The sequence below is a fragment of the Entelurus aequoreus genome, linkage group LG01 (genome assembly GCF_033978785.1).
Source record: "Entelurus aequoreus isolate RoL-2023_Sb linkage group LG01, RoL_Eaeq_v1.1, whole genome shotgun sequence".
Lineage (NCBI taxonomy): Eukaryota > Metazoa > Chordata > Actinopteri > Syngnathiformes > Syngnathidae > Entelurus > Entelurus aequoreus.
The window spans coordinates 61,836,161-61,853,660 of NC_084731.1; the positions used below are offsets into that span (position 1 = coordinate 61,836,161).

Consider the following 17,500-nt stretch of genomic DNA (forward strand, 5'->3'; position numbering starts at 1 on the left):
TGTAGAGGACTGTTCGTCCCTCCATGGAAATGCCTCCCCAGACCATCACTGACCCACCACTGAACGGGTCATGCTGAATGATGTTGCAGGCAGCATAGCCCTCTCCTTGGCTTCTCCAGACCCTTTCACGTCTATCACAGGTGCTCAGGGTAAACCTGCTCTCATCTGTGAAAAGCACAGGGCGCCAGTGGCGGACTTGCCAATTCTGGTGTTCTATGGCAAATGCCAATCGAGCTCCACAGTTCTGAGCAGTGAGCACAGGACACACTACAGGACGTCGTGCCCTGAGGCCACCCTCGTGAAGTCTGTTTCTGACTGTTTGGGCAGAGACATTCACACCAGTAGCCTGCTGGAGGTCATTCTGTAGGGCTCGGGCAGTTCTCTACCTGTTCCTCCTTGCACAAAGCAGCAGATATCGGTCCTGCTGATGGGATGAGGACCGTCTACGGCCCTGTCCAGCTCTCCTAGAGTAACTGCCTGTCTCCTGGAATCTCCTCCATGCTCTGGAGATTGTACTAGGAGACACATCAAATCTTCTTGCAACAGCACGCATGGATGTGCCATCCTAGAGGAGTAGGACAATCCGCGCAACTTCAGGAGGGTTAAGAAATCACCTCATGCTCCCAGTCGTGATAATGACTCTAGCTAAAGCCAACACTTGTGGAAAAACAGTTAAAAAAGATCAAGAAGGAGGAGCTTTAAATGGCCTCCACCTGCAAAAACAGTCCTGTTTTGGGGGCCATCTCGTTGTTGCCCCTCTAGTGCACCTGTTGTTAATTACATCAACACCAATGCAGCTGAAACTGATTAACAACCCCCTCTGCCACGTACCTGACCAAAATAGTCGTGGTCAAAAGTTGACATACATTTGTAAAGAACATAATGTCATGGCTGTCTTGAGTTTCCAATACTTTCTACAACTCTTATTTTTTGTGATAGAGTGATTGGAGCACATACTTGTTGGTCACAAAAAACATTCATGAAGTTTGGTTCCTTTATGAATTTATTATGGGTCTACTGAAAATGTGAGCAAATCTGCTGGGTCAAAAGTATACATACAGCAATGTTAATATTTGCTTACATGTCCCTTGGCAAGTTTCACTGCAATAAGGCGCTTTTGGTAGTCATCCACAAGCTTCTGGCAAGCTTCTGCTTGAATTTTTGACCACTCCTCTTGACAAAATTGGTGCAGTTCAGCTAAATGTGTTGGTTTTCTGACATGGACTTGTTTCTTCAGCATTGTCCACACGTCAGGACTTTGGGAAGGCCATTTGAAAACCTTCATTCTAGCCTGATTTAGCCATTCCTTTACCACTTTTGACGTGTGTTTGGGGTCATTGTCCTGTTGGAACACCCAACTGCACCCAAGACCCAAACCTCCGGGCTGATGATTTTAGGTTGTCCTGATCGCCATAACGAATGTGCTTGTAAAGACAAAACAACTCTCATCGGCAAATATAGAAAAGCTGCCGACGGTGTGTTTGACAGAGAAGCAGCTGAAAGCAGATGCTGTAGAATTCCAGTCTTTAATGTAATTGCTGTACATTATTATTACATGATTTCATAAAACCACTGCAGTTGTTACTAGTATTATTCCATAATATTGTTCTTATACAATATTAAAGTTAGTTTTTCTTTTTAAAAGGCATGTTATTTGTGGTGCTGTTTCGGGAGGGTAAGAACCAACTCAATTGATTTCAATCAATTTCAATGGCAGACGAGTGTTTTGAGTTAAAATTAAATAACGATAAATGATAAATGGGTTATACTTGTAAGCGCTTTTCTACCTTCAAGGTACTCAAAGCGCTTTGACAGTATTTCCACATTCACCCATTCACACACACATTCACACACTGATGGCGGGAGCTGCCATGCAATGCGCTAACCAGCACCCATCAGGAGCAAGGGTGAAGTGTCTTGCCCAAGGACACAACGGACGTGACTAGGATGGTAGAAGGTGGGGATTGAACCCCAGTAACCAGCAACCCTCCGATTGCTGGCACAGCCACTCTACTAACTTTGCCAATTAAGCTCTTAAAGGCCTACTGAAACCCACTACTACCGACCACGCAGTCTGATAGTTTATATATCAATGATGAAATCTTAACATTGCAACACATGCCAATACGGCCGGGTTAACTTATAAAGTGCAATTTTAAATTTCCCGGGAAATATCCGGCTGAAAACGTCTCGGTATGATGACGTTTGCGCATGACGTCACGGATTTAACGGAAGTATTGGGACACCATTGTGTCCCAATACAAACAGCGTCTGTTTTCATCGAAAAATTCCACAGTATTTTGGACATCTGTGTTGGTGAATCTTTTGCAATTAGTTTAATGAAAAATGGAGACAGCAAAGAAAAAAGTTGTAGGTGGGATCGGTGTATTAACGGCTGGCTGCAGCAACACAACCAGGAGGACTTTGAGTTGGATAGCAGACGCGCTATCCGACGCTAGCCGCCGACCGCACCGATGATCGTGGTGAAGTCCTTCGTCGCGCCGTCGATCGCTGGAACGCAGGTGAGCACGGGTGTTGATGAGCAGATGAGGGCTGGCGTAGGTGGAGAGCTAATGTTTTTAGCATAGCTCTGTCGAGGTCCCGTAGCTAAGTTAGCTTCAATGGCGTCATTAACAACAGCATTGCTAGGCTTCGCCAGGCTGGACAGCATTAACCGTGTGGTTACAGGTCCAGGGTTTGGTTCGGTGTCTCCTGATAGTAGAAGTAATAGTAGTATTGTTGATCTTCTGTCTATCCTTCCAGTCAGGGGCATGTTTCTTCTGTTTCTATCCGCAGTTAAGCACGATGCTATGACGTTAACTCCGAAGCTAAAGTGCTTCACCGATGTATTGTCGTGGAGATAAAAGTCACTGTGACTGTCCATTTCGCGTTCTCGACTCTCATTTTCAAGAGGATATAGTATCCGAGGTGGTTTAAAATACAAATCCGTGATCCACAATAGAAAAAGGAGAAAGTGTGGAATCCAATGAGCCCTTGTACCTAAGTTACGGTCAGAGCGAAAAAAGATACACCCTGGCGTCCTGCACTGCACTCTAATCCTTCACTCTCACTTTCCTCATCCACAAATCTTTCATCCTCGCTCAAATTAATGGGGTAATAGTCGCTTTCTCGGTCCGAATCGCTCTCGCTGCTGGTGTAAACAATGTGCAGATGTGAGGAGCTCTTCAACCTGTGACGTCACGCTACTTCCGGTACAGGCAAGGCTTTTTTATCAGCGACCAAAAGTTGCGAACTTTATCGTCGATGTTCTCTACTAAATCCTTTCAGCAAAAATATGGCAATATCGCAAAATGATCAAGTATGACACATAGAATGGACCTGCTATCCCCATTTAAATAAGAACATTTCATTTCAGTAGGCCTTTAAATTGACTGTAAATTAGCGTGTTTGTTCAATTCATAATCGTTTTCCACTTTTTTTTTCAATTAGTTAATTATTTAGGTTTTAAATGAATGTACTTATTGGATACAAATTAATTAAATATGTCAATCGGACGTGGGCGGGATGCAGGATTTGATTGTAGTTAATAGTTCCAATGGCTCAAAGTATGGTTGTATAGTATCGAGGTACTTAGGAATCAAAAACAGTACTATACTCCGTAAAGCCATTTTTTTTTTTTATGGGCATGACGGCGCGTCGTTGTCAGTTGGCAGCGCACACACACAGAGTACTTACAAGCAGACACAGAGTGTAGACAGAAAAGGGAGAATGGATGCATTTTGGTGTAAAAACTAAAGATAAAGGTGAAGTTATAACACTAAAATGCCCTCAGGAAGAGGTGCTTTAAGACATGGTTAGCTAGCTAGGGGCTAACATCCATCCGCAGTCGGCAGTGTTTTAGCTACTTCTAATCCTGGCCTCCATTGCGACAAATAAAGTACCTTTCTTACATGTACCATTATCACTGGAGGACGAGGAATAGCTAAACATGCTTCACTACACACCGTAGGAGGATACAATAGCTCACCGGTGTCACAATGTAACAAATGCCATGGGTGGATCTACACCTGACATCCACTGTAATGATACCAAGTACAAGAGCGTATCGAGTCGATACTACTATGATTACATTGATATTTTTTATCGTCACAAAATCTTTTTTCTTTTAAATTCATGTTTATAAACTCAAGAAATACGTCCTTGAACACATGAGGACTTTGAATATGACCAATGTATGATCCTGTAACTACTTGATATCGGATCGACACCTAAATGTGTGGTATCATCCAAAACTAATGTAAAGAATGCAAACAACATTAGAATAAGTGATTATTACATTTTAACAGAAGTGTAGATAGAACTTGTTAAAACAGAAAATAAGCATATAATAACAGTAAATGAACAAGTAGATTAATAATTCATTTTTACAGTTTGTCCTTCATAATTTTGACAAAATAATAGAATATAACTGACACAATATGTTACTGCATATGTCAGCAAACTAATTAGGAGTCTTTGTTTACTTACTTACTACTAAAAGACAAGTTGTCTAGTATGTTCACTATTTTATTTAAGGACTACATTGCAGTAATAAACATATGTTTAATGTACCCTAAGATTTTTTTGTTAAAATAACGGCAATAATGCCATTTTCTTGTGGTGCCCTTTTTTTTGAAAAGTATCGAAATACCTTTGGGTACCGGTACCAAAATATTAGTAGCTCCAAGGTTGTATCAATGACAGCAGCCACAAACATCATGTTACTTACATAGAGAAGAACATAGCAGTCCCCCTCATAAAAGTGTCCGTAGGATTTCTCAGGGACTTGAACCAGCTCCATTTTCTAGTGCACAAAGAGAGCAGGTCTGTTTCCACCATTACACTGCACGAGTCTTTTGTTTAGTCAGCATCCAGCAGGAAGCAAATTACCTCAATTCTCCAGATTAGAATCCCGGGGGTGTGAGTTACAGCTCGAAATGCATATTCCATGTTGCACCTCTGTGGTTTCACCTGAAAACAGACATGGCAACATGTTGACACACCAAAAACATGAGATAACTAATAATAATATCAAACATACCTTTCAACAGTTGATAACAAAAGTCCTTCAATCCACTTCAAGGCACCTAAAGGATTTGCATCAATTTGCGTGTTTCAGGACCTCACAAAGTTCTGGCCAATCACAGAGGACGACAGCATGCTGTAGGCAAAGTGGCACAAAAAGATTCCGCATTCAAAAGAAACATGCTCAGCATCATTTGACACACAGGATTTGAATAAAACATGTCTTGAAGACACTTTGGATGATTTTATTGAATTAAATATCGGAGGAGTGGGAAAGGACATGTTCATTGACTGTTGTTAACACAGGCTTGTGTTACCATGGTAACAGTAAGGTTACAAAGGAGTGACATTTTCCACCACATTTGAATCCATTGGTAGTTAGTAGGGAACATTTTTGGAATATTGAAAGATTCCTTTAAAAATCTGTGCTGTTCTGCGTAGTAACACGGTTTCAGTTCATGCATGTGAAATACTGACTCTTAAAATAATAATATCTATACAATACGGTAACGTACAGTATGTCAGTGTGAGGGAGTGTGTGTGTGTTTTTAAAAAAAAATTTTTTATTTATTCATATGATAGGGAAATAATAATTCAGGTACTGAGAAACAGACACATCCCCCCTGCCAAAAAAAAACAAAAACAAAAAAAAAAAACTTTCATTTTTATGCAACTAACCCTACCTGCTATAGTTACATGTAAATTATTCCACTTTTCCTGATCAGATTTAATCCTGTCAATTAGGTGTGTATTCTTGTAGCGATCTGGCATCTTATGACAGATGTGTACCCCCCCCCCCCCCCCAAATAAAAAAATAAATAAAGCCAGTCATTTTTCTGCAATTTTTCCTACCTGCTATAGTTATATGTACAAACCCCAAAACCAGTGACTTTGTCACGTTGTGTAAATGGTCAATAAAATCAGAATACAATGATTTGCAAATCCTTTTCAATTTATATTCAATTGAATAGACTGCAAAGACAAGATATTTAATGTTCACACTGAGAAACTTCTTTTTTTTTGTGCAAATAATCATTAACTTAGAATTTAATGGCAGCAACACATTGCAAAAAAGTTGTCACAGGGGCATTTTTACCACTGTGTTACATGGCCTTTCCTTTTAACAACACTCAGTAAACGTTTGGGAACTGAGGAGACACATTTTTGAAGTGGAATTCTTTCCCATTCTTGCTTGATGTACAGCTTAAGTTGTTCAACAGTCCGGGGTCTCCATTGTGGTATTTTAGGCTTCATAATGCGCCACACATTTTCAATGGGAGACAGGTCTGGACTACAGGCAGGCCAGTCTAGTACCCGCATTCTTTTACTACGAAGCCACGCTGTTGTATCACGTGGCTTGGCATTGTCTTGCTGAAATAAGCAGGGGCGTCCATGATGACGTTGCTTGGTTGGCAACATATGTTGCTCCAAAACCTGTATGTACCTTTCAGCATTAATGGTGCCTTCACAGATGTGTAAGTTACCCATGCCTTGGGCACTAATACACCCCCATACCATCACAGATGCTGGCTTTTCAACTTTGCGCCTAGAACAGTCCGGATGGTTATTTTCCTTTTTATTCCGGAGGACACGACGTCCAGAAACAATTTGAAATGTGGACTTGTCAGAGTTTTAACTTGCACTTACAGATGTAGTGACCAACTGTAGTTACTGACAGTGGTTTTCTGAAGTGTTCCTGAGCCCATGTGGTGATATCCTTTACACACTGATGTCGCTTTTTGATGCAGTACCGCCTGAGGGATCAAAGGTCACAGGCATTCAATGTTACGTGCAGTGATTTCTCCAGATTCTCTAAACCTTTTGATGATATTGCGGACCGTAGATGGTAAAATCCCTAAATTCCTTGCAATAGCTGGTTGAGAAATGTTGTTCTTAAACTGTTGGACAATTTGCTCACGCATTTGTTGACAAAGTGGTGACCCTCGCCCCATCCTTGTTTGTGAATGACTGAGCATTTCATGGAAGCTGCTTTTATACCCAATCATGGCACCCACCTGTTCCCAATTAGCCTGTTCACCTGTGGGATGTTCCAAATAAGTGTTTGATGAGCATTTCTCAACTTTCTCAGTCTTTTTTGCCACTTGTGCCAGCTCTTTTCAAACATGTTGCGGGCATCAAATTCCAAATGAGCTAATATTTGCAAAAAATAACAAAAGTTTCTCAGTGTGAACATTAAATATCTTGTCTTTGCAGTCTATTCAATTGAATATAAGTTGAAAAGGATTTGCAAATCATTGTATTCTGTTTTTATTTACCATTTACACAACGTGACAACTTCACTGGTTTTGGGTTTTGTATTTTATTTATTTATTATGCCACAGCACTTTATTCTCAATGATTTTATTGGTTTATTAGGTATCATATTTTGTTGTTCTACAGTGTGCATGTGTAGTGGCGATCGTTTGTCTTTTAAAAAAAATGTTTTTATGTTTTATATGATTTGTGTTTGCTTGCTTCATTCTGTCTTTGCGCTGAATTACAAATGTCTGCACAACTATTTTACCACCGGGTACTATTAAAACAAACCTTGAACCAATGTTTCACTGATCTCCAGTCACAACTCCCGCTAGTGCAAGGCCAGGCTGAGCGCTTTTGGAGATATTCGGCACGCTTCCACGGCTCAACTTGACAGCGGTGGTAACGCACCTTCACCTCGAAGGACCTCGTTTCAGATAAATGTTTTAAAAAATGCATTTATCAAAAAACACTTTTTGTCTCGCCAAATTCATTTGTAGCAGTCCCACTGTAATTATGCTGGGCCGCCCACAAATAAAATAAATGTATGGAAACAGTAACTATATGGAAATGCGTGCAGGTTTTGAGGAATCACATGTATGCTTCTTACAGTAAAATGCGTGCTGTGTGTAAAAAGCGGCCAGAAATCCAACTAAATTAAATCAATTTTTTTAACCAGTATCATGCTGCAATATGTTTGTCAACAATATTTGGTTTCCTGTTATAAACCAACATGCTATTCTAGCCCATCATTTATTCAGGTTGCCGTATTTTCCGGACTACAGGGCGCACCGGTATATAAGCCGCACACACTAAATTTGAGAAGAAAAAAATATTTTCCTATATATTAGCCGCAGATACGTTGCGCAATGTGTTATTTGCACAGAAATATCCTGTAAATGTTCATTTACATACCTTAATTGTTTCCAAACGATGTCTGTAACACGGCAGTAAAACGGATGATCAAACAAAACAGAAGTCATCGTCATGTACCCGCCCGCTAGTTGCGTAAGCTGGCTCTCCAAACAGCTGAACAGACTCAAAAACTCCACGGTGACGTTAGTTATATTGTAAAAAACTTACAAACGTAATTTGGAGTGAAGAATAAAGAAACTATACGAGTAGAAACGTTATTTAAAGATTAGTAGACGGAGCGGCACTTATCTTTAAGGCACAGAAAAGAAGGAAATACCGTAGACTTTCAACTCACAGCACCTGCAGTGAGTGAACCCGTCCAAAAGATGGCACCACAGGACAAACACTAACACACCTTTCAGTATACTACGGAAGTTTGTTGTGTACAAAACAATGAAAAATCCATAGATTAGCCGCACCCTTTCCTATAAACCGCAGGAAAAGAGTAGGGGCTTATGGTGTGGAAAATAGGGTGATACTAACATTACTTGAAACGCGGTATTTATAAACGTTACTTGGAGTGAAAAATGTAGAAACTATACGAGTAGAAACGTTATTTAAAGATTAGTAGATGGAACGGGGCATATACTTCCGGTTTAAGGCACGAAAAAGGAAAAAAATATTTTCCCATATATTAGCCACAGATACGTTGTGAAATGTGTTAATTACACAGAAATGTTCTGTATATGTTTATTTACATACCCTAATTGTTTCCAAACGGTGTCTGTAACATGGCAGTAAAACGGCTAATAAAAAAAAACAGAAGTCATCGTCATGTACCCGTCCGCTAGTTGCGTAAGACAGTTCTCCAAACAGCTAAACAGACTCAAAAACTCCATGGTGACATTAGTTATATTGTAAAAAACTTACAAACATTGCTTGGAGTGAGGAATGAAGAAACTATACGAGTAGTAACGTTATTTAAAGATTAGTGGACGGAACGGCACATATCCTTCTGGTTTAAGGCACAGAAAAGGAGGAAATACCGTAGACTTTCAACCCACAGCACCTGCAGTGAGCAAACCCGTCCAAAAGATGGCACCATAGGACAAACACTAACACACCTTTTAGTCTACTACAGAAGTTTGTTGTGTACAAAACAATGAAAAATCCATAGATTAGCTGTACCTTTTCTTATAAGCCGCAGGGCTCAAAGCCTGGGAGGAAAGTAGGGGCTTATAGTGTGGAAAATAGGGTAATACTACATTACTTGAAAAGCTGTATTTACAAACGTTACTTCGAGTGAAGAAGGAAGAAACTATCCGAGCAGAAACGTTTTTTAAAGATTAGTAGACGTTATTTAAAGATTAGTCGACAGAACGGGAAAACGTTATTTAAAGATTAGTAGACGGAACGGCACTTCTCCTTCCGGTTTAAGGCACAGAAAAAGAGGAAATAGCGTAGACTTTAGCTCACAGCAGCCACAGTAAGCAAACCCGTCCAAAAGATGGCGCCACAGCACAAACAATAACACCTTTTAGTCTATTACAGAAGTTAGTTGTGTACAAAACAATGAAAAATACATAGATTAGCCACATCTTTTCTTCTTAGCTTATAGCGTGGAAAACCGGGTAATACTTCATTACTTAAAACGCCGTAGTCTGCATGTCTCAGTTACAAGGCCATGGACATGACAAAGACCTACAGATGAAAGTGAATGACATTTTTCCTGTCTAAAAAAAAAAGCCTACTATTCATTTTGTAGCACGGTCAATAGATTGAAAAGCTGGGTAAACCATTAAACACACTGGAAAACAAAGCAGTGAGCAAGTTAAACAACCTTTTAAAATATATTGCAAAACCTTAATACTTGAGACCATTTTTTTTCATGCCTCCACTGGAAATAAAGTTGAAAGCATGCCACAGTCACTGGAAAATGGTTATGAACCACACAGCCTGAGCCAAGAATTTCACCTAAGTCTTTTTTCCAACAGTTGGAGGTGCTTACGTCTTTTCAATGACATAGCAGTTTTGTCTTTCCTGCAGCAATAAAGTGAGTAACCAACTAATGTAAGCAACCTAAATGTCCATCAGTAAACTGAGAGGAAACTATCACTCATGCAAAGTCAGAAGAAAGCATCCTGTGTGTATTGAAAGATGTTATCTGGTGGAATGATTACCACCATCATTCTACAGGAATTCATATTAGTGTTAGTCTGCAATACAACAAAAACATGTTACACTTACCAGTCCCAGTCCTGGATGGAATAGCCTTCTTCTTCTTGTTTAATGGTGTGCCACTCGACAATAACATGGGTACGCTTTCCCAAAAGCAGATCACTTTGACAGTATTGGACTGTGAAGATCATGGACTGAAAGGCAACGATGCCATAAAGACAAGACCGCACTGACTAACTGTCGCTCCTTTCCAAAGTCACTCTATGATCCTTCTGCGCTGAAGGGGACCACTAGGGGGCGCACCCTCATAGCTTGAATGCTTTTCATAGTCAGAACTACGAATTTCCAAGGAAAACCCTGTAGGTACTGTGATTGACCAGTCCCGAACCAACCTGAGATGACAACGATGATCATTATTGTTGAAAGCAGTAGTAATCGGAGGGAAAACTTGCTACGTGTTTGTGGTTATGGAGCGCAGTACTCGTTTACAACCAGCAGAGGCACTGTTGAGTCTCAACTACAAAACCCAAAACCAGAGAAGTTGGCACATTGTGTACAGTCGTGGTCAAAAGTTTACATACACTTGTAAAGAACATAATGTCATGGCTGTCTTGAGTTTCCAATCATTTCTACAACTCTTGTTTTTTTGTGATAGAGTTATTGGAGCACATACTTGTTGGTCACAAAAAACATTCATGAAGTTTGGTTCTTTTATGAATTTATTATTGGTCTACTGAAAATGTGAGCAAGTCTGCTATTGTGGCCAAACAGCTCAATATTTGTTTCGTCTGACATCACATGGACAAAGATAAGACCTTCTGGAGGAAAGTTCTGTGGTCAGATGAAACAAAAATTAAGCTGTTTGGCCACAATACCCAGCAATATGTTTGGAGGAGAAAAGGTGAGGCCTTTAATCCCAGGAACACCAGGCCCACCGTCAAGCATGGTGGTGGTAGTATTATGCTCTGGGCCTGTTGTGCTGCCAATGGAACTGGTGCTTTAAATGGTAAATGGGTTATACTTGTATAGCGCTTTTCTACCTTCAAGGTACTCAAAGCGCTTTGACACTATTTCCACATTCACCCATTCACACACACATTCATACACTGATGGCGGCCACGACCCATTAGGAGCAAGGGTGAAGTGTCTTGCTCAAGGACACAACGGATGTGACTAGGTTGTTAGAAGCTGGGGATCGTACCAGGAACCCTCAGGTTGCTGGCACGGCCACTCTCCCAACCGCGCCATGCCGTCCCCAACGGAACAATGAAAAAGGAGGATTACCTCCAAATTCTTCAGGGAAACCTAAATTCATCAGCCCGGAGGTTGGGTCTTGGGAGCAGTTGGGTGTTCCAACAGGACAATGACCCCAAACACACGTCAAAAGTGGTAAAGGAATGGCTAAATCAGGCTAGAATTAAGGTTTTAGAATGGCCTTCCCAAAGTCCTGACTTAAATGTGTGGACAATGCTGAAGAAACAAGTCCATGTCAGAAAACCAACACATTTAGCTGAACTGCACCAATTTTGTCAAGAGGAGTGGTCAACAATTCAAGCAGAAGCTTGCCAGAAGCTTGTGGATGGCTACCAAAAGCGCCTTATTGCAGTGAAACTTGCCAAGGGACATGTAAGCAAATATTAACATTGCTGTATGTATACTTTTGACCCAGCAGATTTGCTCACATTTTCAGTAGACCCATAATAAATTCATAAAAGAACCAAACTTCACGATTGTTTTTTGTGACCAACAAGTATGTGCTCCAATTACTCTATCACAAAAAAATAAGAGTTGTAGAAATTATTAGAAACTCAAAACAGCCATGACATTATGTTCTTTACAAGTGTATGTAAACGTTTGACCACAACTGTAAATGGTAAATAAAAACAGAATACAATAATTTGCAAATCCTTTTCAACTTATATTCAATTGAATAGACTGCAAACACAAAATACTTAACGTCGGAACTGGTAAACTTTGTTATTTTTTGCAAATATTAGCTCATTTGGAATGTGATGCCTGCAACATGTTTCAAAAAAGCTGGCACAAGTGGCAAAAAAGACTGAGAAAGTTGAGGAATGTTCATCAAACACTTATTTGGAACACCCCACAGGTGAACAGGCTAATTGGGAACAGGTGGGTGCCATGATTGGGTATAAAAGCAGCTTCCATGAAATGCTCAGTCATTCACAAACAAGAATGGGGCGAGGGTCACCACTTTGTCAACAAATGCCTGAGCAAATTGTTTAACAACAACAACATTTCTCAACCAGCTATTGCAATGAATTTTGGGATTTCACTATCTACGGTCCGTAATATCACCAAAAGGTTCAGAGAATCTGGAGAAAGCATTGCACGTAAGCGGCAAGGCAATCCCTCCGGCGGTACTGCATCAAAAATCGACATCAGTGTGTAAAGGATATCACCACATGGGCTCAGGAAAACTTTAAAAAAAAACACTGTCAGTAACTACAGTTGGTCACTACATCTGTAAGTGCAAGTTAAAACTGTACTATGCAAAGCCAGAACCATTTATCAACAACACCCAGAAACGCTTCGCAAAGTGGAAAAGTGTTCTGTGGTCTGAGGAGTCCACATTTCAATTTTTTTTTGGAAACTGTGGACCAGAGAGGAAAAGAACCATCCGGACTGTTGTAGGCGCAAAGTTAAAAAACCAGCATCTGTGATGGTATGGGGGTGTATTAGTCAATGATTGATTGATTGATTAAGACTTTTATTAGTAGATTGCACAGTACAGTACATATTCCGTACAATTGACCACTAAATGGTAACACCCGAATAAGGTTTTCAACTTGTTTAAGTCGGGGTCCACTTAAATTGATCCATGATACAGATATATACTATATGTGCCAGCATGTAAGTACTATGTGTGTGTGCGCTGCCGAACATGCTCCTTTGCTCGTAAAACCAGCAATGCCACGACGTGACAACGACGCGCCGTTGTGCTCGGGAACAGGTACTTTTCAAACTTTCCAAACCTGCTCAGTGGCCTTGTGGTTGGGGTGTTCGCCCTGAGATCGGTGGGTTGTGAGTTCAATCTCGGACGAGTCATACCAAAGACTATAAAAATGGGACCCATCAGCTCCCTGCTTGGCACTCAGCATCAAGGGTTGGAATTGGGGGTTAAATCACCAAAAATGATTCCCGGGCGCAGCCACTGCTGCTGCTCACTGCTCCACTCACCTCCCAGGGGGTGAACAAGGGGATGGGTCAAAAGCAGAGGACAAATTTCACCACACCTAGTGTGTGTGTGACAATCATTGGTACTTTAACTTTTAACTATAGTACCGTTTTTGTTTCATTAGTACCGTGATACTATACTAGTACCGGTATAATGTAGAACCCTAAATCAGTGTTATTTGAGTGTGCCCGGGTCCCTCTGTAGTGGGAAAAGTGGGCCCAGATGTCAAAAAGGTTAACTACCCCTGCATTAAACCATCCTTTATTTACCTTCTCGGTTCCTGAGTGAGTCATCAGGTAGAGCAAACAAGGGGGGACCGGCCCGAGTCCTCCATCTTCACCAGATGTTCTTGGCTCCTCCCACTGAGCTCAGCTGGAAGAACATTTTCGCCCACCTCTGGGAATCCGCTGGCTCCTCCACATTTCTCACCGGCCTAAGTAAGAGCAGAGACAAAATGAGGGTACTGCTCATCTTGATGGGTCTGGCGTGCTTGGCGAGCGCGCAGCATCAAGCGCTGATCGACTACTTGGAGCGCAGGCTGCTCGCCATCGAGGTAAGACTCTCACCTCTCGCCTCACCGCGGCGGGGAGACTTCCAGGAATCGGGCAATGGAATGCAGATGTGGGCAGGAAATGTTGGAAAAGTCGGCTCTCACTAAAGTGGCGGTGAGATTGTGGGTTTAGGTTCCGTGCTTCTGGTCTGGATTTAGGAGGAATCTGTCAGATGAAGTCTGTAAGTTTGAATGAAGCTACCAAGAATGTGCAGAACATGAAAAGAAAGCATGTATTGTAGATTATTTGTATTACTTACAAAACCCAAAAGCAGTGAAGTTGTCACGTTGTGTAAATGGTAAATAAAAACAGAATACAATGATTTGCAAATCCTTTTCAACTTATATTCAATTGAATAGACTGCAAAGACAAGATATTTAATGTTCACACTGAGAAACAAAATTTTTTTGGGGGCAAATAATCATTAACTTAGAATTTAATGGCAGCAACACATTGCAAAAAAGTTGTCACAGGGGCATTTTTACCACTGTGTTACATGGCCTTTCCCTTTAACAACACTCAGTAAACCTTTGGGAACTGAGGAGATACATTTTTGAAGTGGTGTCATGGCGTGGACTTTGGGGGGTTTGTTTTCCCGAGATGCAAGAAAGGTTGGATCGGACATGGTGTGAAGGTAAGGACATTATTTATTTTAAAACTAAACTACAAAAGATGTACAAACAAAAGGCGCGCTCAAGGCGGAGATAAACTTGGCTAAGAAACAAAACTACCACAAAGGCAAAACTATGGACAATAAACAAAAACTTACTTAGAATGCAGGGAACTATGGCATGGATTTCAGAGGTATCATCAGGTAACATGGGTAGCAAGGGTAACAGAAGCAATGTTGCCAGGACGACCAACTGAAAATGACAGGCTTAAATAGTAGTCTCTGATGAGCAACAGGTGCGCGAAAAGGCAGGTGAAAATCATAAGTAACCATGGTGACTTAACTCAGGAAGTGCATAACCAGGAACTAAAAGGAGTCCAAAACAAACCGATAACACAAAACATGATCCGACCACGCATCATGACAGAGTCCCCCCTTAAGGACAGATTCTAGATGTCCAAAAAAAAAGGACAAAAAAAACCAAGCATGGTCAAAAGTCACGGGAGGGCTGAGGGAGGACTTGGCGGTGGGTCGCCAGGCTAAGTGTCCCCGAATCCACCGAGGACAAGTCAAGTGGCGGCGGCGAGTGGAACGCCGCTGCAGCAGGCGAGGCGGGCGACCCGGGAACGGCCACATGCGTGGCAGACGGGGAGGTGGGCGCACTTGGCGTGGCGGACGACCAGGGAGCGGCCACATCCGTGGTCGACGGGGGGGTGGGCGCGTTGTCGTCGTCGTGGCAGGTGTGGAAGCAGCGGACGAGGCAGGCGTGGAAGCAGCGGCAGACAAGTCAGGCGTGGAAGCAGCGGCAGACGAAGCAGGCGTGGACGCAGCGGCAGACGAGTCAGGCGTGGAAGCAGCGGCAGACGAGTCAGGCGTGAAAGCAGCAGCAGACGAAGCAGGCGTTGACGCAGCGGCAGACGAAGCAGGCGTGGATGCAGCGGCAGACGAGTCAGGCGTGGAAGCAGCGGCAGACGAAGCAGGCGTGGGTGAAGCAGACGAAGAAGGCGTGGGTGCAGCAACAGGTGCTAGCCATGGTGCTGCTACTGGTGCTCGCTGAGGAGCAGGAACAGGAGCTAGCCGAGTAGCAGGAACTGGTGCCAGCCGAGGAGCAGGAACAGGAACTGGTGCTAGCTGAGGAGCAGGAACAGAAACTGGTGCTAGCCGAGGAGCAGAAACAGGAACTAGCCTTGGAACAGCAGGTTCAGATGCTGGAGATGGTGGCGTCTGCAGGCCCACCGGAGATGATGGTGGCGTCTGCAGGCCAACCGGAGATGATTGTGGCGTCTGCAGGCCCACCGGAGATGATGGCGGCGTCTGCAGGCCCACAGGAGATGATGGCGGCGTCTGCAGGCCCACAGGAGATGATGGTGGCGTCTGCAGGCCCACCCGGGCTGAGGTTAGCCATGAGCTTGGCGGAGGTGGCCTAGCTGGGGGTTGCGGCTTGGCATGCCGATGGACTGATGGTGGTGGACGGGCCGTAGGTTGCGGCTTGGCAGGCTGAAAGACTGGAGGTGGCGGCCGGGCTGGAGGTTGCTGCCTGGCAGGCCGAAAGACTGGTGGTGGCGGCCGGGCTGGAGGTTGCTGCCTGGCTGGGCACAGCTGAGCCACCCTACCAGCACAGCTCCCGGCCCTAGCCCCCCCCTGAAGGGGCGTATACCAGACACGCTCCTTGCTGTCTGGAACAGTCTTTAGGGGTGGGTGGCAGGAGGTCAGGAGGGGGGTAGAATCCTCCCCTTTAAATTGTCCAAAATGTCTTTCTCCTCTCCCCCACCTGAGATTGTGTGGGAGGACAAAGGGGAAAGGTATTTGACATGGGCGGGGCTAGAGTCCTTAGGGGCGGAGTCAGAGTCACTGGGGGCGGAGGTGACTGAGGTTGACAAAATCTAACCTTTGAAAAAATGTCCTGATAATATTTTATTTTTGGAATAAAGTCTTTAGGAGGTGGCTGACAAACGGAAAAAGAGTTCAGAGAAAAAAAATCTTCCTGGGCTGTGATGTCATCCTGGGGCTGCCATCTACTTCCGCCCAGAGAGGGAGGAACTTGCGGGAGCGACGCGTCCTGCCGGCTCGGAGAAGCCCTTCCTGACGGCTTTTGCTTTTGCCGGCGCTTCTGGGAATGGAGCGACGCGCCAACATTGTGGGGCCACACGGAGTTTAATGGAATAAGTTCTCCATTTGGCCCCCACATTAGATTTCTGCGCTCCACGGAGGAATAGCGCAGCGTTTCCTCCTCCATCGCGCGCAGGACCTACCACGCTCTCTCGTCCAACTTCCTTGCGGGAAAACTTCTTTCGGCTGGCGACATTCTGTCATGGCGTGGACTTTGGGGGGTTTGTTTTCCCGAGATGCAAGAAAGGTTGGATCGGACATGGCGTGAAGGTAAGGACATTATTTATTTTATTTAAGGGGTACAAACAAAAGGTGCGCTCAAGGCGGAGATAAACTTGGCTTGGCCAAGAAACAAAACTACCACAAAGGCAAAACTATGGACAATAAACAAAAACTTACTTGGAATGCAGGGAACTATGGCATGGATTTCAGAGGTATCATCAGGTAACGTGGGTAGCAAGGGTAACAGAAGCAATGTCGCCAGGACGACCAACTGAAAATGACAGGCTTAAATAGTAATCTCTGATGAGCAACAGGTGCACGAAAAGGCAGGTGAAAATCATAAGTAACCATGGTGACTAAACTCAGGAAGTGCATAACCAGGAACTAAAAGGAGTCCAAAACAAACCGATAACACAAAACATGATCCGACCACGGATCATGACAAGTGGAATTCTTTCCCATTCTTGCTTCATGTACAGCTTAAGTTGTTCAACA

General features: G+C 43.1%; 2 protein-coding genes across 3 annotated transcripts in view; one reads left to right on the top strand and one right to left on the bottom strand.

Annotated features, from left to right (window-relative positions):
- Nucleotides 1–10,543, bottom strand: part of LOC133655497 (advillin-like) — a 53,296-nt gene extending 42,753 nt beyond the window's left edge. The window contains exons 1-4 of one of the 2 annotated variants that reach the window (XM_062055726.1): nucleotides 10,384–10,543; nucleotides 5,042–5,161; nucleotides 4,891–4,971; nucleotides 4,730–4,804 (exon numbers count right to left, since the gene is read on the bottom strand). In XM_062055726.1, the coding sequence (XP_061911710.1) occupies nucleotides 4,730–4,804; nucleotides 4,891–4,950 (135 nt within the window). In that variant the 5' untranslated portion in view covers nucleotides 4,951–4,971; nucleotides 5,042–5,161; nucleotides 10,384–10,543. Of the gene's footprint in view, nucleotides 1–4,729; nucleotides 4,805–4,890; nucleotides 4,972–5,041; nucleotides 5,162–6,672; nucleotides 6,761–10,383 lie in introns of those variants that run through there. The other variant, XM_062055734.1, reaches the window with a different exon arrangement.
- Nucleotides 10,544–13,951: 3,408 nt separating this feature from the next.
- LOC133655510 (olfactomedin-like protein 3A) overlaps nucleotides 13,952–17,500 on the top strand; it is a 15,734-nt gene continuing 12,185 nt past the window's right edge. Inside the window, exon 1 of the mRNA XM_062055748.1 lies at nucleotides 13,952–14,066. Within this exon, the coding sequence (XP_061911732.1) occupies nucleotides 13,968–14,066 (99 nt within the window). The 5' untranslated portion in view covers nucleotides 13,952–13,967. The remainder of the gene's footprint in view (nucleotides 14,067–17,500) is intronic.